We start from the raw sequence: 24,042 nt of genomic DNA, 5'->3' as shown, positions 1-24,042 counted from the left end.
TTTATTCCAGTTGACTTTAATGAAGTCAACTGACAGCTACCTTCTAAAGCTATCTCTGGGAGGGAGGAAGGATTAAAAAATTCTGAGAATTGAATGTGACTAAAGGAAGTAAACTGTAACATAGTAAAGCAAACTGTTATAAATTTTAATTCACTTCATAGACTAGTCCACAAATTATATTGGAAGGGGAGCAAATAGGTGCGACCCGGTTCAGTTTGTGTCTATAAAGAGTTCCGAAACTAACCAAGGGAGGCAGAGGGGAATGTTGGAGGAGGTAATGTCTTTGGCCACTACAGCAGACCCATCCTCAACAAGTCACGATTAAATGTCGATGTACAGTGAAGCAGAGTTCAGTTTAGTGGCTTCTCAGAGATCACAGTTAATCAACAGTTACATCCAGGGCTGCTTGAAAGTTCCATGACAGTATTTTAGACAATCATCTATTAATATTGGAGTTGACTTCAGGCATTTACACCGAAGTTGAACTTGATTTAACTGTGAAGCTAGAGCTTAGCACTGAACGTTTTAAAGAGGACAAATGCACACAACTATTAGCATTGTTTGCAGCATTCCTGTGCAGAGACTTTAGTAAGTTAAGATCAGCTGATATGAAACTTTGAGAAGAAAATGTTTTCAAATATTGAATTTCACAAATGTGTAATCTGCATTTCCGCTCAGAAGTGAGAGAATTTTTATTATTATGGAACATTTCCTTCTTTTGTCAGCATCAATGAATTTTTATGCCTACCCATGATTATATTTGGGCCTGAGTGTCTTTCAAGAAAGTGATCCTTCAAAACAGGTTTTTTTTAGTGATCCTGTTTGTAAATGTTAACTTTCTGAGGATTGCAACCACTTGGGCCAAACACATATTGACTTTGTAACTTTGAAATTAAAAGTGTTTGAGACACAAGACCTGGTAGAAGCAGATTTTCTAGGAGTGTTACATCGAGTGATGCACCAACATTGACACCTAGCAAGATTCAAATGATTTCTGGAACTGACCTATTTTGCTCTTCTGCTTTGAGATGACTACACATGCTGTTTATTTCATGATGTTCATCAAAGACAGGAAATTGATTGTCTTTTGGCAGTGTAGAGACTTCAGTTTCTACTTTTACCTGTGCTCTGTCTGCTTGCCTTTCAGGGACAAGTCAAAGAAACTAGCAGAACAGGCTGCAGCTATTGTCTGTCTGAGAACATTGGGTGTCCCTGAGGGAAAGCTGTGTGAGGGAGAAAATCACCTGATTAACAAACGCAAGAGGGAAGACCTGGAGTGCTTGAATAACAGAGACCACAGAGAAGATCCTGCTGAGCCTTCCCATAAAAAAGCTAATTTTATTGAAGAAAATTCTGACATGAATGTGCCTAAGATGCCACGATAGCATGGGAATTAAAGGTTTCACACCTATGCAGCTACAAATTATCTCCTATTTGTATATTTTGCTGTTCACATTTCATTTGGATTCTCCTGGAGACAGATGAATTCCCTAGTTGTGAAAAATGCCAATGAGATGTTTACTGTTCATCACTCACTGTCACTATGGTGCCTTTCAGACGAGATAAATTAGCAACAGGATTTTAAAGAACATTGAGAAAATTATCCCAAATAATATTTTTTTAAAAAAAATCAGACATTTTGAAAGCAGTTTTGCCATTGGTTTTATTACTCGTTTCTTACTTTTGAGAAGTCTACAGTGTGCCGGTAAGAGATGTATGAATACATAATATAACACATAATACATGCATAAGCAGATTGATTTATTATGAAACTATGTAGTTAATCAGAAAAAATAATGCAGGAAAATATTAGTAGCTAAGTAGACGTGGTTTTGTCAAATGAGTTTTATGCATGTCTTGCAAGCTTTTTTTACACCCATCATATATCAAGAAAAAGTTTTTTGCAGAGAGAAGGACTTAGAAAGTGTAACGCTAAGCATGAAAGTAACATTCTTCTGTCATAATTTCTACTATGTTTTACCCTCCAGAAATAGGACAATAAGAATTAACCATCCTTTCCTTGTCTTAGGTATTACAATTGTGCCTTTCCAATAAGGAATTGGAGCCAAGCCTGGTAGCCACGAATTTGTTGAATGAAGGCACTTTGAGCTGCTTTGTTCTTTTGAACTTGGAAGTTTGAGTAAATGTCTACATGTATGTTACTTGCAATAATGGGCATCCAAATATGGCCTTATGTGTTTGTTCTTGAAATGTGACCTAGTTTGCCTCAGTATTTAGCTGTTAGTGATACTGGTGGTCTTAATCAAAGGCACATGTTCTCTTCTTAGTTAGCCATCATAACTTCCTATTAAAGTAAATTATAAGTATGTGCTATATGCCAAGAGAGGATACAGAACCAGTCTGATTTCATGGTAATCCAGCTGAGCTTGTCTGATTTAAATTAGAGTTTTGAATCCCCAAAAGAATATCTTCATGGCTTAAGGGAATTCAGGAGTTTGTTATTAACAGTTTATTGAAATGGTGGTTTACTTTCCATCAACAGGGTGAGGGATCTTCAGATTATCAGTTCTAGTCTGAAAGCAAAATGACAGGGATATCATGCCATGATCTGTAAAGTATTTTGTATAAAGAAGATACAAAATATAATTCATCTTTCTATTTAAAACTTTGAATCTTTTTCCTCAAGTGATAGTGCCAGTATTAAACCATTCTTTTACAACAGAAGGATAATATCTCACCAGATAATGTTCAGACTTGTGAAATTAAATAGATGTGTGTTCATATTTAAAATGTCTGCTGTTTACATCAGAGCAATTTATAGTAAATCTGTATGGTCTAAGAAGAAGAAAGTTTTTCTTGATCACTTTGTACATCGCAGTAAATGTAGTTAAATATACTTACATTTGATATAACTTTTAGTGCTAGAATTTTACTTCTAAGCAGCGAAAGAATTTGCAGTATGAATGAGAAATTTCAGAAGTGGCCATTTTCCTGTTGTGAGTGCTATCTGAGTACCTTGGTTTTGTCACGACTGTTTGGAGCCATCATAGAATAATAGAGAAAAATTCGTTCTTAGGTCCTGCTAGCAGTGCGGCATGCAAGGTCTAATATCATAGAACGTTTGAGCTTGGAAGGGACCTCTGGAGATCATCTGGTCCAACCCCCCTACTCAATGCAGCGTCAGTTAGAGCAAGTTACCTGGGAGTGCGTCTAGCTGAGTTTCATGTATCTCCAAGGATTGGGACTCCATGACCTTTCTTGGCCACCTCTACCAGTAACATAGTAAAAAAACAAACAAGTGTTTTTCTTCTTGTGTCTACATGGAATATCCTGTATTTCAGTTTGTGCCCATTGTCTCTTGTCCTGCCACTTAGCAGAATCTGGTATAATTTCTTGTCACCATTGTTTGTCTAAAATTAAAATTGAATGTTTGGATAAACCCCAATTGTTATAGGTGGTGGTGGTGCCTAAATACAGCATGGACTCGTGTGGCAGCAATTACTGTGGGTTGGTGGAAATTACAGTGGAGTGGGACCAATGCATAGATAAGCCAGTCACGGTGAGCATGTACTTTCTGTCTTGGCTCATAGAAAAGCCCAAATTAAAATCACTCGGGAGGGTCTGCCACAGCCGATACGGACCTCTTCCAGAAAGGGTAGGGTCATTCAGTACAGGAGCCAAGGCCTTCATAACAGTATTTGTACCTTTGCTTTTTTATTCCCGATATTTCATCACATAATGTGATCATGCATCCTTCCTGCCTCCTTAGCGAGGTGTAGCCCACGTAGGCTTTTCATATTGTTTCCTTCCAGCAAATGACTTAAAATGCAATTCAGAGCACATGTTTATGGTGAGAGATAGGTGACTCCAGGGGCCGTTGAGAATGTGTAAAATTTAGGTTTATGTTGAACAGCTGAGCAGGTTTCTGCAGTACGCTGTCAAAAATTCACATGGAACTATAGCTGAGGATAGATGCCTAAACAGAGGTCGTATGAATAATCCTCACATGTAGATGCTTTACTAGTCATCTTATGTTACAGAATATGTGCCTTGGTTTGGTTGATGGAGAGAATTGGATAATACGGATGTGTAGTTCTCTATGAGCTGAACCAAATACTATGTTAATGCTAGTCGGTGAAGTATAGGTATTATATTTATATTCAATCAAATGGGTGATAAAGTTGGGGGGGTGTTTCTGTTTTCTAATAAGTGCATGTTTTCAGATCCTTACTTAAATTATTATGTGGTCACCAATGCTCATACTTACTTCTCTTAATTCATTGTAATAGTTGTATACATTAATGAGGCTGTGCTGTAATTACGATGGCCATAGCTAGGCCAAAGAGAGCATGTGAAAATGAGAGTGAGGAGTCACTCTGTTGGAATGAGCATTCAATGCTAGATATAGAAGGGCTGTAAATTCTGTGAAATGGCTAGAAAGCATAACATGTTTGACACCCTTGATCAGTTTCAGAAAGAACTAAAGAAAAGCTGCAATGGTAGATATGTGTACATGCATGTCAGAATGTTTTGGTTTAGTGACTTTATTACATGCTTTCATTCCTCTTAACTCTATCACAACTCATGTGTGACGTGTTATCCTACTTTGATCATTCAGTTCATCCTAACCAGTTCTACAGATAGGATAGTTGTATTTACTATGTATGTTCCCTTCTCAACACTGCTTTTAAAGTAATTACCTCAGTGGCAGGTGCTTTCCATCTAGAAATTGTGCTGTTCACATTAGTTTTAAAGATCAAACTACACTGGTGACTCGTCTGCATGAGTTGTTCCTGCGCTTCTCTTGTCTGCTGTACCTTTCATAAACAGAAGGTGGCAGATTACTTTTTAGTTTTTTCAGAAAAATACACTTACTTCTGCAGTATTTAACGATCGAGCCATTGCATTGCTGCATTCTTGCACAGGATGACAATTGAGACCACAGTTGGGCTGGAGGATATTTAGCCTCTCTCTTTGGAAATATTTTATTTTTATTTTAATGTGGTGTGAATATGATATTTGGTCAATACTAGCAAAGCTGTGCTCTATTTTAAGTATTTGCTTAGTGAAAATGTTTCACTACTAATCCTATGGAATTCAGTGAAGCAACTGGGTTTTTTCTGTCACAAGGCTACAGCAAGCAAACAAAAAAGCAGTTTTGTTTTGTTTCTTGATACTGATACTGCAGAAACAATTCATAACGATACCTGCCGAAGTGTGATCCATGGGTATGGGGAGAACTGTAACTGTTCTCCCTGTAGCCTACATGTACTCTGCTTATTAGAAATGTGAATGGGAATTTAAAGATATTTTTACTAGCCTTTTAGCATGGATGCACTCACTGTGGGGCTACCTCCAGGGCCTTGCTGGCTGGAACGATTTTTGGAATGTCCTGGGCTCTGAGCCCAACCCCACCCTGGAATGTGAGGTTAAACGTTGGCGGTACAAATACAGAGTTTGAATATCAAAATCCTAGAGTTCCCCAGTACTGCAATTTCAGAAAGCTGGCAAGTGAACCACATGTCAGCTCAGCTGCTCTCTGATTCAAAGAGTAAGCATGCTTTGGGTTGCTGGGGGAGGAGAAGGAGGTAGGAGGTTGTTTGGTTTGGTTTGGTTTTTACTTACCCGTTAGGACATGCAGAAGGACATGATTTTCAAAGATGTTATCTGGCAAGATTGTAAGAGGTCCCAAACAGGTGTTAGCTAGAAAGGAGTCTTCATTCACAAAAGCATTTTATTGTCACTTCTTTAATCAAACCTACAAACTCAACATACTTGAGAGCTATTGCATTATTAAACAGGATTCTGCTTATGTTTGGACTGCAAGTCAAGAAGCTCTGTTGATGAGATGGCCTGTAAGGCTTAAGTTTCCATCTGTAGCACAGTGCAGGAGGCCAATGTTTGAGGCTTTTATTCAGAGTTTCTGATGACAAAGCTGATGAGGAACATTAAAAACAAGACACAAAGCCTTTGGTGAGGAGGGAGTGCCTCGTGTATTGTTAAACAACAGTTGCCTAGGTCAGTTAAGGAGAAGAATTGATGAGCTCCAGAGGGAATCTAGTCTGGTCATCCTTATTCAAAGGAGTATCAGCCTCAGTATGAGAGGAGGCTTAAAAAATAAACACTTGTGGTGTTCACGTAGCTCCCAAATGAAACTGTGTTGTAGGAGTTAATGTGAATCTGCCTGTTAAATATCTGTTAGATAAACAGATAAATAAATAAATACTCTTCCCTTGCCCTGGCATAGTGGGAGAGTCTCTGGTTTCCATTTTTAGAAAGTTATTGTGAGAGAGGGATCCTCTTGTGAGAGTTTACAAAGCACTGTAGTACATATGACACTTTACTTATTTTAACTTAATTTTCCTTGGTAGTCTCTATATATTTGGTAATCCTTCAGTGTGTCGTCGTGTTTGATACGAAAAATGAACTTCCTGTTTAACTGTCTTTAAAAATTATTGTGTGGTGATAGTAACTGAAATGGTTATTATCTATCAATAGTTGTGAACATGGATTTTTTTTTTTGTTAGTATTCTATTGTGTAGAGCTGACAGAACTGGATTTGAGTACAGATCTTCAATCTGTACTTTTTAGCTGTTTTAAAACTGTATAAACATTTTACTTTTCCTAGTAAAGTTTTTTGTTAATTTGTAGATTTATCTATGCAGTGTTAGGATGCTGCGTGTACCATGCATGCCTCCTGTATACTTGCCACTCTATTCTGTGCACAGGTGCTAGCAAGGACTGTTAGCATTTGATCATCGGTCTTTATGTTAAAATTCTTAAACAGAAATTGGTAAAATGGTTTCTCTCATTGTGGTCTGAGAAAAGCTAGAGTTACAAAGATATTAAACAAAAAGCTAGTACTTTTTTACCTTTTTTAATTTCAAGTGTTGGAAAGCATTCTCCTTTTGACTTAGAAAAAAAGAAAATTAGGCTCTAATCAAACTTAATTTGAAAGCTTCTCAGTGGCTTACGTGATTTAATTCAGTGCATGCTTATTTACTTAAGAAATTAGCTACAGCAATTTTGTTTGGGTTTCTCAGACAGCAAGGACACGAATGCAATTTAGTACTTCACTATTTCACTAGCTCTCTGAATCATTATAAAATTTAAAGCAAATTTCTTGGCCATCTGTATATCTGTTCTAATTACATACTCATAAGTTCCAGGCTACAAACAATTTAAAAGCTGAAACCATTGTCGTTGTTTTCTTCTCGCTGTGCTGAAATAAAGCCAAATCCTGGACACGAGACAGAACATAAGTAAACATGTGTGGGTAGAGGTACCTATACGAACCACAAAACCCCTGAGATCTTAAGAGTGTTAAAAACAATATGGGACAGTTTCGCTTCAGCAGAAGCATGCATTTATTTCCCCTGTATGGCATACAATGCTCTTTTTTTTGTAATTTTTTGCAGAAGCTAATTGAACATTCAGTATTAAGATCCCTAGGTGAGAGGGAATGGCAGATGAAGTGTTCTCAGGAGCATCAGAATGCTGTGACTTCAGAAAGCTGGAATATTAAGACTGTAGGATTAACCAGTAAATCACTGTACAGTTAGACCATGATGCCTACCTGTCGTATCAGTGACATGGTAATTCTAGTTTACTGTCTTGCTGCCCTGTGACATTTTCTTATTACAGCTAATACCAACTTTTATATTTTATTCTGCCTGAGCATGGAAAACAGTTGTAGTGCTTACAGTGTTTATAGCTCTTAGGCTATATAAATACTGCATTATGAATCCTGAATTAATAGAGATTTAATAAATTATCTTCTCTCCCATTAACTTTTATCAGTATGCCAAGTGTTGCCATGTAGACTGTAAAATCAGTGGTAGTTTGCTCGTTAGTATAGGTAACATGCAAGACTATGCAGTGTGACCTGAGATGTGTTCATATCCTGTAACGGCAGTGATGCTGTGGTGAAGGGATAAGTAGAGCAAAAAAAAATGAAAACTACTCACTGATGTCTTTCTGTACCATAGTACTGGTTCAGCATTTACCCATTTTCTTCATGTTCATATTCAGTATTTAAACTCTTGTAAGTCTATAGTAGAAGGATTCTCCATTCTTTGTTAGACACGAAATGTGTAACACATCATTTATTTAAAATGGTGCCCTATGCCAGTGCATTACAGAAGCAAATGCAGCTCAAAGTATGATGGAGGACACAGTTTCCATTCCATTTCTTCTTGTAGAGAAACACACTGAAGACAAACCGATTTGTTCCGCCTCCGCTTTGTTATTTTTTCATACATCTTAATTTTTAAAAAAGTAATTTAGATAAAAAGATTTTCCAGAAAGGCTTGATGTATTTCCATGAAAGGAAGAGCTAACCTCATCCTGATAAAAAACATCTCACATCTTTACCTATCACTGTAGACTGCTATTATGCATACAATTTCCCCCTCAACCCAGCCCATGAATTCACCAGATCACCTGGTCGGAGAGAACATTTCGCCCACACAGTTCACTCTTCTCACTTCCCCTGTGCTTTAGAACCCCACATGCACGCTGTCGTCATACTGATGTCGTATATGGCCCAACAAAACAGACTGATGATGTTTCTTTGTGAATGCATGTATGAAAAATGAACACCCTCCTTTACAAATTTTACAGGGTTTATGGGAGCCGAAACAGATCCTTAAGCCATGAAAACTTCCCCTCTGGGAAAATGAGAGAGGTAACATGGTAGCTGTCTTGTTTTAGGACATTCTAATCCTCTAATTATATCCTTACAAACTAGGTACCTGGGGCCACTGGAAAATGCTTTTGTTCCAAGGCCAGAACTCTCACCTAGGTATGTAGTTTATTCCTACTGGTTGCAAAGATAAAGTACCTATCAGCAAATAGGAGGGATATTCCTTAGTTTAGTATGCGGTGATACTCCCTTTTTTCTGTGTTGTTTCAGTTCTAGGATCCTAGACTCACAGAAAGTAGCCGACTGTATTCCTTCTTGCATTAGTAAGTTTGGTTGGCTTTTCTATAACTGACCTAAACTGATTTTCACTAAATAGAGCTCAGCCATTAGAGAAGTTGTCATCTGTAGCTTTTTAACAGATTTTGGGATACTGACAAAAGCTGATCTTAACTTATTGAGGCTACTCATCACTCAGGTCAGTGTGGGTGGGAAAGAGGGTTTTCAGTTGGTAGTTCACAATAGTTTCTGCTCAGTTGTTTTCTTGGCCTCACTAAGCTAAAGTTAGCTTTTGTAAATACGATTCTTTTCTACCACCTCAATATTTAGTGTAGAAATGTCAGGCTGAACAATCTTTTTGTCTAACCATAGTCACCTTGTTAATACCTGAATTTCCATTGCAAGCATTTCTTGCATCCCTAGGTGAACTAAATTTAATTTGGGATTCAGCTGTTACACCTGAGTTACTAGAACAGTATTGTACAGGCATTGACTTCCATTAAAGAAGGCAGTCAGCTGGATGACAAAAAAGCATATCTGCTGTCTTCCTACCTTTGCTTGGAAATGACTGCTTCTGTAGGTAGAGATCACTAAATAACACAAATACTTCTTCTCTGAATTCTGTAGTGCACAGCTGGTAACATTGAACTGCTCTCAGTGTTGATTTTTGTTATGTTACTTCCTCACACTGTAACTGGGGTCCTCAAGAGCATGTGCATATCCCTTCAGCAGGGGCATCTAGTGTGGGGCAGAGCAGACAGCTGAGAGTGGCCACCACCTTTGACACCAACAAAATCTGCCACCAAATGCCAGTCAACACCTGAAGTACCTTGCTTGACATGCCAGACTGGCTGGAACAGCAATGTAGCAAGAATACCTCAGAAGAAGGTGGAAAACGCAACTGGATAGGAAGCTTTTTGCTGTAGCACCTGCACTCACAATAATACCTACGCAGGCAGTAAGGATGTTTTAACTAAAGTGGAATGAGCTGCTGATTACAGGCCAGTTCTTAGCCTGAAACATCCTGTTGGCAACCTCAGCACAAACATCAGTGGCAGAAAAAGCAAAGAGCAATTAAAGTTGGGTTTGGGTTTTTTTGTTTAGTCCTTTCAAGTACATTATCTCCAGATCACGACTCAGGGTCAGTTATATGGGCTTCTATGGAGTTTGAACTGTTACTGTCTGTGATACAGCTGATCTCAAATAATATAATAATTTTCTTTTTTTGACACTTCTATGTAAATTAGCACAGACATTAGCAAGATGAGAAGGTACAGACCAACAGGATGTGCAGTTGTCTGGTACGCTTCCTTGTGATTCAAGAAATGGAACTGGGAAATGTCTGGCATATTTCTATCCACTACCCATCTATTGACTGTTCAGTATTTTGCGGACAAGTTCATAACCTTTGCATAGCAGATAAAAGCTATCAAATTTATTCTGCTAATTTGTATAGATTAGTCCATTAATGAACAATATACAGTATTGAGCTCTGTGAACAACCTGTGTATATATATGTACAAATACACCCACAGTGCATCATGAACTGCTGTAGTTTAACATAAAACTAGCACCAAGAGGATCTTCCTTGAGAAGTGAGGAAGTGGCATGATCTGTCATTAGTTTCCTCCTAACGAGAAACAAGTATCTTCAACCACATCTTTAGACTCCCACGCCATTGTGGATATCAAGATGTTAAGCTCGGTTTATTTTAAAGGTCATCATGTGAAATCTAACACAATTTCTAAACTATAAACAAAACATAACTCCACAAAAGGAAAATGCAGATTATCAAAAGTGAGCGAAACAACACAATGTCTAAAAATAGACTCCAACATTACTTGTATGACTTAAAAACATCTGCAATTATGCACAGGGTTTGGGTTTTTTGTTGTGAGATCAAGTTCAGGTCTGTGTGGAATATAGTTTTATTATCTATATTACAGCAATATCCAAAATGGGCCGAGTGTTAATATGAAGTATTTGCTATGAAGAATTTACCATCTAAGAGAACAAACGTGAGAGGTAGGGCAGACAGGATATAACTGCATACAAAGGGTGGAAGGTAGGGAGGAGCACAAAGCTGACTGACCCATTTTTCACAAGAGTAGAGGAGAAGCTGGGGTACATCTTTTTGTGCCCTCTGTGACAGAGAAAGATGGATGTGGTAAAGGAGGAGGAAGCTGAGGGACTCAGAATGGACTCATGTCATGATCAAGACAAGGGATAAAGAAAAACTTCATATAAAGCAGCTTAAAGAATGTGTTGTTGGATGAACTGGTGAGAAGAAAATTAAAATAGTCAGGGATCTGGAACTGGGGCTACAGGAAGCCCTACCAATGTCATAGAGTAAAATTATTTACTGTTTCCCTGAATGCTTTTATTAGTGATTTAGATGTGGTTCTGAGATGCTGGATAATGTCATGAATTTAAATCTACCCACAACAAATATGGGAAGTAGTGACATACTTTCTTGTATATGATTCTTTACAGGAGATTATTTAAAGTGGAGATCAGCATTGTTTCAAGTTTTTGCTAGTTGACTATAAAGCTTTAGACTGAATTACTTATAAAGGATGAAATGCTGCATAAATTAGATCGATTAAAGTAGCATATTTTGGATCTAAGTTCTCACAAACTTAAAAGCTATTTAGGCAAGGAATTTTGCCTCAAGCCCTTCTCTGTTTGAAATTTTTAAATTGGGTGCTTAGAAAGAAGGAACTGGTATCCTGTACTTCATGGGGACTGCATGGGGTTTTTCATGAAAAGTATTATATTTTACTGAGATGGGAGGTGAACTGAAGAATGCCAAAAGGGGTATTGAATGACCATCAGTTAAGGAAGTTGCTCCCTGTCCTTGAGTCTCATAGATGTATTAGAATGACACTGCATTTGAACTATGTTGCCAGTATATTCTCAGGATTAATTATTCCTGAAAGAAATAGCACACAATTCTGAGAGACACTCAAAGCTACTAAATAAACTGCTGTAGCATTCAATTCAAACGTGTTGAACACTTTCTTGAAAAGTGTGGAGATATAACTAAGGCACGGGACTATGAAAGCTGACTTGACATCTATTCTGAGCTCTTTATTGAGCTATTCATACTAACCAGTAATTTCATCCCTTCACAGTTCCAGTTCCTCTGTTAGCATAAAGACGTTATATGTTATCAAGGCTCACATAATAGGCTGTGGTTCAAAGCAAGGTATCAGTCCTTGTCTCCTGCTTCTTGCTGCAACCTCCAATGCTTAGTAACTCCTCTAGTGTGCCAGCACAGACACTTGCTTATGGCTGCTTTATTTTTCAAGTTAATCGATTCCCTGATCTGATTTTAGAGAAGACGGTATTTTTTAAACCCTAGACATCTTATTGCCTCTTGCTAGTCTGCAGTAGGGATCATGGCAGCTGATACACAATTAATCAAGTGTAGAATCTACAATTAAATACCTTGGTTTACCTCTTTTACCCTCCCACTATTCTTTCCTTAAAAAGAATAATATTTTGAAACAATTATTGAATCCACAGGACACGTCTAAATGTTTGTCTGGGGAATTAGTGCTTTGGAAAAGGTTTGGATTAGTGCCTGTACAGGCTGAAGTCCTCTGCCTATGATTCAGATACAGTGTGGTCAAGCCAGTTTTACAAGTGTGTCTTGTGAAGTCAATTCTAGAAGAGTAACCCTGGACATCTCTTCCTGACCCTGCATTGCCCTCCCGGTTCTGCAAATGCAACTGTGTGTACACCTATTTGGCTATCATAGAAGAGAGAACTGATGCAGCATAAAAACAAGGCAGCAAAATAGACTGTTTTTGTTGGGTGGAGTTTTTTTATAACCACGGGCCACTGCCGCCAGGAGAACCGCTCATGAAACACTCTCATTCTCATCTAGGATGACTTTGAACGAGGCTATATAGTTCCTGGGCTGTCCAGGGCCCCACAGTTCACATTACCAGATGCTTTGGACAGTGTCTCACTTCTAAATGAAAGATGAAAATAGATACTTTTTCAACACAGAAGTGGCAGCTGTAAGTATTTAAAGGGTAGATATTGGCAACTACAAATGAACTGAAATGGAAGCTAAGTGGATTCTTGCATGGCTAACAGACAAATAGCATTCTTGTACAAAGTGAGTTGTCTTTCCTGGCAGTAAGGCGGTCAGAGTTGCTTCTTGGCTGTGTAACAGATGCTGTGCCTCTTCTGTATGCACATAATATATCAGCATTTAATATTTGGAGGGGGGTTAGTCTGCAGCAGACAAAACTTGTGACAATTCAAAATGTGGACGAGAGATAAAATATATTTCATCTTGCAGCAGCTTCTGAGTTAACTGGTTTTAATGGTAAAAGATTATTTTTAAAATAGAGCTGCCAGAGGCTAAACTTTACAGATCATTAAAATATAAAGACTTTTTTCCAAATTGTCATCAGTTTCAATTTTAAAGAAACTGCTATGCAATTGCCCACTCCTAGGATATTCCTAGGGCTTCCTAGTGAGATTTCACTCCTTTCTTCTAAATCATGGTATTCATTCACTTTGTTTCAGGGTATTAATAGCCATAGTAGCCAGCTGTCAGTGAGAACCTTGTCCAGTCCCTAGAGTAACAGGAGCCAATAAAAAGGAACATTTTTCTTTCATTCCTTTCCTGTGGTTCTGTGATCATTTGCTACAAAAAGCAGATTATTTTGACAGTACCAGATTAGGGAGTGGCTCCATGTGTAGTCAGACTGGCATATCTGAGAGGACTGGCAACTACAGGCAATGTGAAGGAGTTCGCCTCTTAAGACAGGTCATCTGCACAAGTCTGACCAGGTCCTCAAGTTCACTAACACTCCCTCTCAGATAAAGGTAGGGAAGGCGGAAACTCCATTCTCAAGGTGACTTGCGATACCAGTTCTTCTTTAACAAAACAAAACAAAAAATGCTCAATTTATGTTCCATGTGATTTCTGAAAAAAAGACTTGAAGTTCTGATTGCTCAGACAGGCAAATGAGCTTGACCTTGGGCTTTCCTTGGCTATGAGTGAGAGTTAGCAGAGAGACTTTGCAGTGAGATCCTCCATACTGGACTGGTCCCAAAGAGCATAAGGGATGGAAAAATGTAAATAGAAGGCAAAGGTTCAGGGGAAAGAACCGAAAGAAAACTTGTTCCAGGATCTGCACTAACCTTTTTTCAATAGTCTTTGATGCTGCTCCTGAGAATCTATTATTTTCTAAACTAACAAGGTGATGACATCTTCTATAGTATGTCTTCCTGATGAATCCAGGTACTTCTTACAGCTGCTGAGATAGGTGACAGACAAACTAGACATCGTTATCTGTGAACCATATAACATATATCTGGGAAAGCATATAAACTTTTTGACGTTATCCACTCTTGAACTTTAAGGCAGATTGGCAGAAATAATACAGTTGGCTCCAGGCTCCATGTTCCTACCACATCTAAATAAGCCTAAATAAGATAGAAGTTCCTTTAAAAGGATTTATGCATTTTAATTTTAATCTGACTCCTAGCTCCATATTTTTGTCTATAGACTAAAAAAACCTAAACATGCACGATTACCAAGAGTCATTTCTAAAGGGAAAGACTGGGGAGGGAAGAAGCAAAACAAAAAAGTCCCTCTGTTCCCTAAAATAAAAGCATATTCTTTGGAATCTCTTTACAGAGATTCTATATAGGGAGCACATACATTGGTCAGTATGTCAAAGGTACTCAGTCTAGTCCCACTCCCCTTCAGAAACTTTACCAGGCTCTGGCAGTATCACTGGGGAGGCAGATATGACCTGTAAACAGACTAAGCATTAGGGATTAGCTCCTACCTTATGCCAAAACAAGTACTGTATTATATGGAGTTATAACTCAGCCTTGTATTCATAAAAGTGGGGAATAAGCAGCCGCTTAATAGTTCTTTTCTCAGTGTTGCAGAGCCTTTAAAAATCTGTCTATAATTTTTTCCCTACAAATGCCTATATTGTGTAATCTGATTTGGGGATAGGCAAACATAGTGGATCTTGGAAGTTTGTGAATTTATGTGTGGTTATAAAATAGTCTGCATATTTTAATTTTTAATTTTCCAATAAACTGCAAGAGTCAGTAACAATAAGTTTGTTCATACAAAAGCAGTATGCAACTGCAATGGTATCTGGGATGGGAGGGAGAAGTAGAGACCCCCCTGAAGGCTAAGCAGAGTCAGTTTATTATAATGTGATCTTAGCTGCGTGTGACCCTTTTTAAGTGGATATCTCCTTGGTCCTCATAACACAAGTCTGAATTATAGGTGGAAGTTTTTTTGTTGGAAGAAAAGGGCAACGTCATGTAGTTTGTGCACAGACAAAATGCCAGCTGAACTGAGAGTTCTGAATACGTAACTGAGAGATATGACCCTTTAAAAATTTTGCAGTTTTAATAAGAGCTGTCTCTACCACACAAGCCCAATTTTGCACATTTAGTTAAATGTGCTATGATACGGATTTGGAACAAAGCAGCCTAAAGTGCATGTTTTCAAGGAAGTCACTGAATTCTACTCAGACTGTTTAAATGGCACCCCTGTGGTTTAAAAGAGTTAAAAGAGTTTAAAAGAGTTTAATTATTTAAAGGACAAGTTTTGTTGCCATCTTTAACTGACACCTTTTTGCTTTCCAAGAATTTTCCTTTAATTGACTGCCTAGATAAGTAGCAGAAACATCTTATGCTCAGACAGGATGGCAGCTGTAGTATGATGAACACCTTTTCTCGTATCAGTCCCAACTGGTCATTTCCCACATATTTGTCACTGTCTCAGTTGTGGCAGTACACTTGTTTGTGGAATTTTGCGGTAAAACAGACTAGGGTATCAGTACAGGTTAAAAAGAACCCCCTATCCACACCCTTTCCACTAACGCTCCAAATTTGTTTCAGGGGCAGCAAGGGAGAAAGAAAAGGAAGGGAACAAGGAACGTGGAGGCAAGGGTGATTTAAGTCAGCACTGCTGACAAAAGCAGCATTTATCAGACTCTGTCCTGTAGATATTAGCTACCTGGTTGACTTGGATGTCTGTGACATGAGAAATCTGTTAAAGACTTCCCAGCAGAGCTAGTCCAAGGATGTATAAACCATACCCATTTCTTTCAGAAAAAAAATACCTCATCTGTCAGAAGCGAGAATTGCCGTTATGGAAGTTATGTGCTGTTTCTTTAGCTGCCGTTGGTGAGATAGAGCAGTCTGCTGGAGCTACAGCATGAAAATTTTTGTGGACATGTACACCATAGCCTGTCCCTGCAAATACCTGCATTTGTCACATAAAGCTGTTGGTAAAAAAAATTTCAACAAGTCTAAGTAATTCAAAAGTTCAAGTTCCATTTCAGAACTAATATTGGAGACACCATCCCACTGACTTAAAATGAAAGACTGATAAATTTGTAAGGCATTTTGGAAATGAAATTTAGTTTCTGGAAGTAACTTATCTACTGTAGACAATTTATTCTGTCCATAGCTAAGACCCTAGTCCTACTGCTGGGTATAGTCACGCTTCATTTCAAAGCACTGCCATAAAAACTTGTTGGTTGTCAGAGTTATTATTCAGATTAATTAAGAGAGGCATTTTTGATTTAGTGCTATGTAACTAAAAATCAGAAGTTGTCTTTCAAGTTGAATATGTGGGGATTTTTTTAACTTGTAAAACGAAAACAATTATTTCTTCTTTAACTGCATGCAACTTTTCAGCTTTCACCAAAACTTCACTTTACCATCCCATTGTCTCTTTTAGTAACAAGAGGCAAAGTCAGTTTACACAGGATAAAAGTCTCACCGTAATCTATTTTTAGAACTGAACTTTTTCCTCACAACTCTTGAAGACAAAACACCATGTGAGAAGTTGACTACTCTCATCATATTCCAGCTGAGAACAGAAATAAAAATGCCAGCAACATCATAAGTAAGTCTTTTTCTCACAAGACTTACAACACACTTTTTTCTGACAGAAAGAGTTAAGATGAATTTCCAAACTCTTAGATGTTTATCTGAACTATACCCACATGTTTGAACCTTTTGTAGCTCTTACTTATATCCGAGACTAAAAAATACATTCGTCAGGATCATGGCTCAGAACAACAATCTTCCCTAGCAGATAGATTGTTTGTTTTCAGAGTTACTGCCATGAATTCTGGGGAGAGGGATAAATTGATGAATCATTGCTGAAATGCTTTAAAGATTTCCTCTTACTTGAAGTACGTTTCAGTCCGTTTTTTCCTGATGATTTACTATTGCATATCACTTATTTCTGATAATGATCCTTTTAAATTATTACCTTTCTGTTTACTGAATGCAAAACGTATCTCTAAAACTAAGGTTAACAAGAGAAAATGCTATAGCAAATAATTCAGTAGCCATGTCTTTATCACTTGGAATAAACCTTATTATTTATTTTTCAAACTTACTTTCTCCAAGTTTCACTGTTGATCAGCCTCATCACAGGTTTTCTTCTAAAGTCACTCTGCAGCAATGTATTTATCCTTGAAATACCATCTGTTCATTTATATACCTGTTCACAGTTCTTTTAGTGGCATTGGTAAAGAACATGAATACAAGGCGATGTGTTAGAGTTTCTCTTGAGCTATTGCCCTTTGTGGGCATGCACAGTGACTAGTACTGCTCTTGCGCTTTTATTTCATGACACAAAGCATTTGGCAGTAGTACTAACGTAAGATAGCCTTGGTCTGCATTGCTTATTGCAGCTACTACACCACCCCTGAACAGTTGCGCTGACACAGGTTTTTGTGGGGCTACACTGTGGATCAGACCAGGGAACTTACCTGACCTGACCAATCCTCCCCCACTCCCCCCATGTTAAGGATGAAGCTGGGTCGGGTCCCTTGGTCTGGCTCACAGGGTGGTCACACAAATGGTTGTGCCAAAACGGCTGAGCAGATGCCATGCTTCTACAGCACAGAGGGAACGAGGAAACCATTAAGCTGGTATTGCCAAACACCATATTCTTATTAGTCTCAAAGTACAAACAGATGTAAATATTAAATTTATTTCCTAGTTCTTCTTGTTATAACTGCAATTTACCTTAATGGCTAGGTTGCTGGTTTGAAGTATAAATGAGTAAAGGAGGGCGTTTTGAGGCTTAACTGTTATAATTTATGATGTAGCCTAAATTAATTTACTTATTAAAATTGATTAAAATGTTGTTAGAGAAAGATCTCTACTTAATATACCCAGTTGGCATTACCGGCAGTCTGACTGACTGGTGTGGATCAAAGTGTTGCTTCTTTTGCTAATTATTCTTTAATTGCTAAGTTAACATCATCTTTGTTTTATTATCTGGCACAGTAAAGATACAGGTCTAACAGCAACAAAAGTCCTGCAAATGGGGTCAGGTCTGGCTCTGTTCCCTAGATTAGAGTGTGCTCTGGCATTCAGTCAAACTGAACCGATTCCAGTGTTTTCTCTACTGTACCTGACTTGGGCTGGCTTTTCCTGCAAGCCTTGTAGGTCAGAAACCTGTGATTGTGCATTTGCTGCCCTGCATTCATTCTCCATAGATGGTTGTTTGAACCAACCTGCAGATACCCCATGTTTTAAATGCTTCTTAAATTTTTTTTTTCCTCTCTCTCTTCACTTTGGCACGAGGCAAGCAATTGGCAGTTTATGTTGAAGCAGCAGGTTCATACTTATTAGTACCTTATTTTTTTTGAAACTGGGTATGTTCCGTTGGTACAAATTGCTCATCTTTAAAATTATTTTATTTTTATTTTATTTTATGGAGAAGGTGCGTAGAAGGCACAACAACAGAGGAACAGGAAAGGGCTCTATGCAAAGCCCAGTCTTTCACATGTCTGTTGTAGCCTTGTTGCAAAACTGGAGCATAATGAGAGAGCTCTGGTACACACCCATAAGATACCTCAGAGAACTGGCTCTGGGGCACAGGCAGGCGGGTTGTTGGTGAAGAAAACTAAGGTGATAAAGTTATGACCAAGATGCAGGTTCCATCCTGATTTTCAAAGAGAGTGAAGGAAGATCTGCTCTTTAAGCTGTGTGGGCTAACATGGCTTATTTTAACTGTAACCGAAAAGGAAGCGTTCGCTGCTGTGCTGTGTGAGCTATGTAGGTGGCTGGGAGAGGTAACCTCTTCACCGAACCCATTGGCCATCGGACCAGGACGTGCATCCGTAGCCTCAGAGGCAATGGCGGCAGGCTGAGCTGAGCTGAAAAAACCTGCTGCTTCCTAAAGAAAGTGATTCCATTCCCACCTTATACTGCCCCAGGCAGAAAATTAACACAGCAGAAGTGAGTGAGAGGTTTCCATCTGGTTTAGTGAGTTAAGTCAGTTCTCTGAGGGTCATATGAGAGAAAATATGCAGAAGCCCTCCTTTCCGTAACAGGGAAGTGTTAGACTGGTGTAGCTACGTCACCAAACCTTTACTCTGCTGGTTCTAGCTAACAATTTATAACAAGTCATGCTGGGTGATTTGTGACTTTCTGCTGAAAGATGTTACTGTTTGCTTGTTAGAAGTATCAGATTTAGTGAAGTTTCATCTGTTTAATTTACTAGCTGCCATATTAGTGGAACCTAAAGCTAATTATAGTTTAAGACACTATTTAGGCTGTGAAATATGGGGCTCATATAAAAATGGTTAGTCACTGCCTGTTGGACAGCGGATGGTCCCAGGGGTTCTCTAGGGCCTTGTATCAAACATGCATGAAACTGAGCTAGCTGAGGTCCCTCCCTTGTGCCACTCATGCTACTGTAAAATGAGGCAGTTCAGGGAACCGAGACAAAAAGTTGCTTTCTTTGGAGAGCTAGTTTTTAACTGGCTCAAATCCCTAAGCTGACTTACTGCACAGTGCTCACATCAGCACAAATCACTGAGCAGCTAAGGGCAGGGTGGAGGGCCAGGCTATGGCAACCGTAAATTAGGTTGGCTTAAGGTGTTATAGAAATACACCCTGAACTGAAGCAGAAAAAAATATAAAAATTTCCCCTTAAGAATACTCTTTTGCTTGAGGGATTGATCCATTACCAAGAAATGCAGAGATACTATGTACAAAGGATTTTAAATCCTACACAATTCTAATTTAATTTTTAATTTTGAGTCATATTTGGGCCAGTTATAAATATTGAAGTAGATTTCCCAAAAAGGAATTATTCCCACCCTTTTGTTTAAACACTTGTCATTCTGGTGATTTTATGGGTTAATTAGTTCATTTTCTGAAATGTATTTCTGGGATATTTTCCCTTTAACTACTTCAACCCATAACCTCGTGTTCTGAGAGTTACTTAACCTTTGGTCTTGTACAGTTTACTGGCAACCATTCCTTTCCTTTTAGGATTTTTCTTATTTGTGATTCTCTTAGCAATATAAACCACACAGAGCTAATATTTCCTAACATGAAGCCTCACACGGTGCATTGATGTTACATTTAATCAACAGAATAGTTTTAGATATTTCACAAAGTTATTGACACCAGCAACACTGTACATTAATACCAAATGTTTTATATCATTTACTGTAATAAGAGATTGTAATCCCAGATAAAATGGTATTAAAAGATGGATCAAATCTATTTTCCAACTAAAGGACTGCTATAGGAAGGAGTTAACATTGCTTGGCTATACTATGTGAAGTTCTATGCCTGAACAAGTTTGGATTTCTTTCAGGTTTTACTCTAACATTTCTTGGCTTACAATTGTTTTCTACTCTAATTTTAAAGCTTAATTTTAAACTTTTACAATCAATTTTATAACAGCCTTGGTGTAATATGTTAGGGCACTCCCAATGAGAGAAAGTTCTCCAAGAAATCCAGTAAGACTATTTTTAATACTCTGAAGGTATATAAATACCGATGTTGAAACTATTTTTAGTTTGATCTTTTGTCTGATTCACTGGTACATACCAACTGTTTTGTACCAAGCGCAGTCAGAGCCTGGTAGCCAGCTGAACTGGGTTTACAACTTTGGAAGCTGCTAGACGAATAACTTTCATGTACTGTCTTGACTGGAAAAGATTCACTTCCAGTTTGTGGTCATACTGTAGCAGACACACCCCTCCCTTTGTGATAATAAATATGAAACAGTATTCTGTGATATGGATCTTTAATATATTGACTGTCTTTGGAAGGCGCTACTGTAAAAATTTTAAAAGCATAAAATACACTTTTTCTTAATATAGGTAAAACTTTGAGCCAGCAGTTTCCCACTTGGTGCCTCTGGTGCTTTAGAAGGTTTTTCCTTTTAATGTTTCTTGAACAACTGTATAAACCCAGAGGATAACAGTCTGCCTGCAGGAGAGCACCAAGAAGGGCAGCTGTTGTTCTCGTCAGCATTTTTTTGCTGAGCAAAAGCAAAAGCATGTCAAAGCCATCAGGACAGCTTAATGCTACTACATGCTAAAAAAGTCATGCATTATTGTGACTGTTGGTACATAAAGTCCTGCTGAATCCCTGCCCAGCTGAAACCACTTCATGGCCAATTGATTGTTTCTTCTTTTTTAATTAAGCAAAATGGGAGAAGATGTATATGTTTTAATTCAAACGGAAAACGAAGTAGCAGATTCCAGAGACCTTACCTTTTCTTGTCTGTATGTTTAGTTCAGCAAAAGGGTTTCTTAAGTTAATGGAGAAATTTTCTTGAAAGTACTAGTGCCTCCCTGTATTTTATAATTTTGTTAGTTTATGAATATTAATTTTTTAAAAACCACCAAACTTAGTTCCATCCTTTTGTTTAGAAACCTGTCATTTTGGTGGGTTTATGGGTTAATTCATTCCTTTTTGTCAGCTGTATTTGTGAGGTATTTTCACTGTAACTGCTTCGACCCAGAGCCTCCTGCTGTAAGAGGAACTTAACCAAATGCATGTTACTACTATGCACACCATTATCCACCTTTTTGATAATGTTTTGCTTGGCTTTTAGTCTATAAAAATAGAAACAGTAAAGGGAAACAAAATAGTCAAAACAGTAGCCTTCAAGATTTTTTTCCTTGCAATTTGATGAATTCCCAGTTGTAATCTTTCTTGCTGTTTTCTTGATTTTTTTTTTTCCTCAAATGGTCATCAAACCTCTTTTCTGAATTCTCCCCCATTGTATTATCTTTATTCAAAATATATCTTTAAGACCTCATTATACCCCTGTGAAAGAACACTTTACTCTCTGACATGCAATAGTTCTGACTTTTTTTAGATCTTCAGGGGTTTTGCATTCTTTTTTATCCAGATATTTCTTTCATATCAGTCATTGCTAAAACTCTGGTTTGTTTTAGTCATCCATCTGTGGAAAAGGCCTTGAAGATGGTTTGCAGAAATATATGGCACCTTTTAATCTTCAGGATATTGGTTGAAGGCATACCAAACCAGTTCTGACCAGAATCTGTTTCCAAGCAATAGTTTAGCAGTGTTAGTCTGCAGGTGTCAATATGACAAAGGCATCTCCATCTCTGGTATCTTTATTGCAAATGTCAGTCTTCCCACTATGGAGTAAAGGTCACTGAAGTGTACTCCCTGGAGTTCACAATGTAGGGCTCAGGTTTGTTTATAATTTGCTGCCTGAACCGTGGGTTTTGTAGTAATTACATTCCTTCAGTGTTGTCAATCCAGTATCTTTTACAAACCTTGTCTTCCTCTTAAGGAACTTAATTTTTGAAGGACAAAACATAATTTTTCGGTGTTTCTGCTATTTTGTGGATGTTACATATATAACATATAGAGGTTTTCTAATTATTTTTTGTCTTCCATCTACTTACTCCCTAAATAGCTTTTAACTTTGATATAGTGCCTTTCATTTATGGATATTAAACTACTTGTTACCGATCACTTACCTTTATCATGGAGGTGACCAGTTTCCATTACCTTATATTCTTTGCCTCCCAACTGTTACTACCATTCTGGATGTAACCACTAGGACATTTTTTGCCTAACAATGACAGAAACTAGATGTAATTTACAAGATTAGAGCATAGCCTGCATGCTGAGCTATTTTCTAATGGAACAGTTTGCAATTGTTGGCTGCTTTCTGATCAATCAACAGAGTGTGAACCATGATATCAGCAAATGCTTTATAAAAAAAAATCAAACTAAATAAGAATCAAAATTAATAGTTAAATTTTTCACCAGTAACCACTGCAGTCTTGAACAGTTTAAGTGTGAACTAGATAACATTTTAAGTGATAAAGGCACCTAATGTATTGTACACATAATCATAACTTCAGTCTGTCAAACCCAAGCAATTTTAATGCCTCCAAAGAACATTATGCAATGAAGTAAATGAGGGGGAAAAAAGACTTTTTTTACCACTCAGAAGTCTGTATCATGCTTTAGAATGGACATATTCTTTATTTTAACATGAATCACTGTCAATGTCATGGTTTATACAATTGTTTCAGATAAATTTCATTTTTTTATGGGAAGATAATCTATTTAAGTTTGGGAAGGACCGCATGGATTTATTTACTGATCAAAGAATGTCATAATGTTGAATTTACCAAGTTTAGCCTTTGGTCTTAGAGGTTTTTTTTAATCTGAAAATATTTGTTCTGTAGCTTATCCTTGTGGTTTATTGGTATTATTTCTCCTTACCATATGGGAACACCAGGCCCTGGTCTCCAGAGGAGTAAGCAGCAGGTCAAACATTTTATTTTGCATTTGTAGACAGATGATTTGTGCATATTCAGACATCTGTGGCCTTTGTGATAACAAAAGCAAAAGGACTGGTTGTATGATTTGTTTTTGTTCGCTGACTAGGTGACGTGAATCCTTGGGATAAGATTTCTTTGATTATTTGAAAAAAATCCATTTTATGTGAACATTCATTGAAACTGTTGTTTTGTTCAATATAAATTAACAGCTAAACCATTCTTTATACGTATCTCATTAATTTATAGGATCTGCAAATACAGCAAAAATAAATTAATTTTAAATGGGTGAACCTTTACTGAGTAATATTTTACCAGAGCTGACTGGGATCGGTTCATTAACTCAATAATTTATTCTCCAGCTTGGAAGAATACTGAGATAGTATTTAATCAGTTATTGCTTTCTGTGTTTTGTTTTTTCTACTTTCCGTAAATTTTTAATATACAGGAGTACGTTTATCCCAATACAGTCTGACATAAAAGGAGCCAGAGGAGGCAGCTAAGCTGATTCCAGGGAAGGGGTTAGGGTAGAAAGACAAAAATCAGGACCAGGAC

The 24,042-nt window shown here is 37.7% G+C and overlaps 1 protein-coding gene across 3 annotated transcripts in view; it reads left to right on the top strand.

Annotated features, from left to right (window-relative positions):
• The window catches only part of DUS2 (dihydrouridine synthase 2), a 53,380-nt gene extending 29,604 nt beyond the window's left edge, over positions 1-23,776 (top strand). For 2 of the 3 annotated variants that reach the window (XM_064459349.1, XM_064459348.1), the window contains one exon: positions 1,148-23,776. In XM_064459349.1, coding sequence (XP_064315419.1) covers positions 1,148-1,385 — 238 coding nt within the window. In that variant the 3' untranslated portion in view covers positions 1,386-23,776. The remainder of the gene's footprint in view (positions 1-1,147) is intronic. The other variant, XR_010374235.1, reaches the window with a different exon arrangement.
• Positions 23,777-24,042: the final 266 nt, after the last annotated feature.

Source organism: Phalacrocorax carbo, chromosome 8, assembly GCF_963921805.1.
Source record: "Phalacrocorax carbo chromosome 8, bPhaCar2.1, whole genome shotgun sequence".
In the NCBI taxonomy this organism is placed as follows: Eukaryota; Metazoa; Chordata; class Aves; order Suliformes; family Phalacrocoracidae; genus Phalacrocorax; species Phalacrocorax carbo.
Note: the sequence above shows the minus strand (reverse complement) of the source record. Positions and strands in the feature narration are given on the sequence as shown.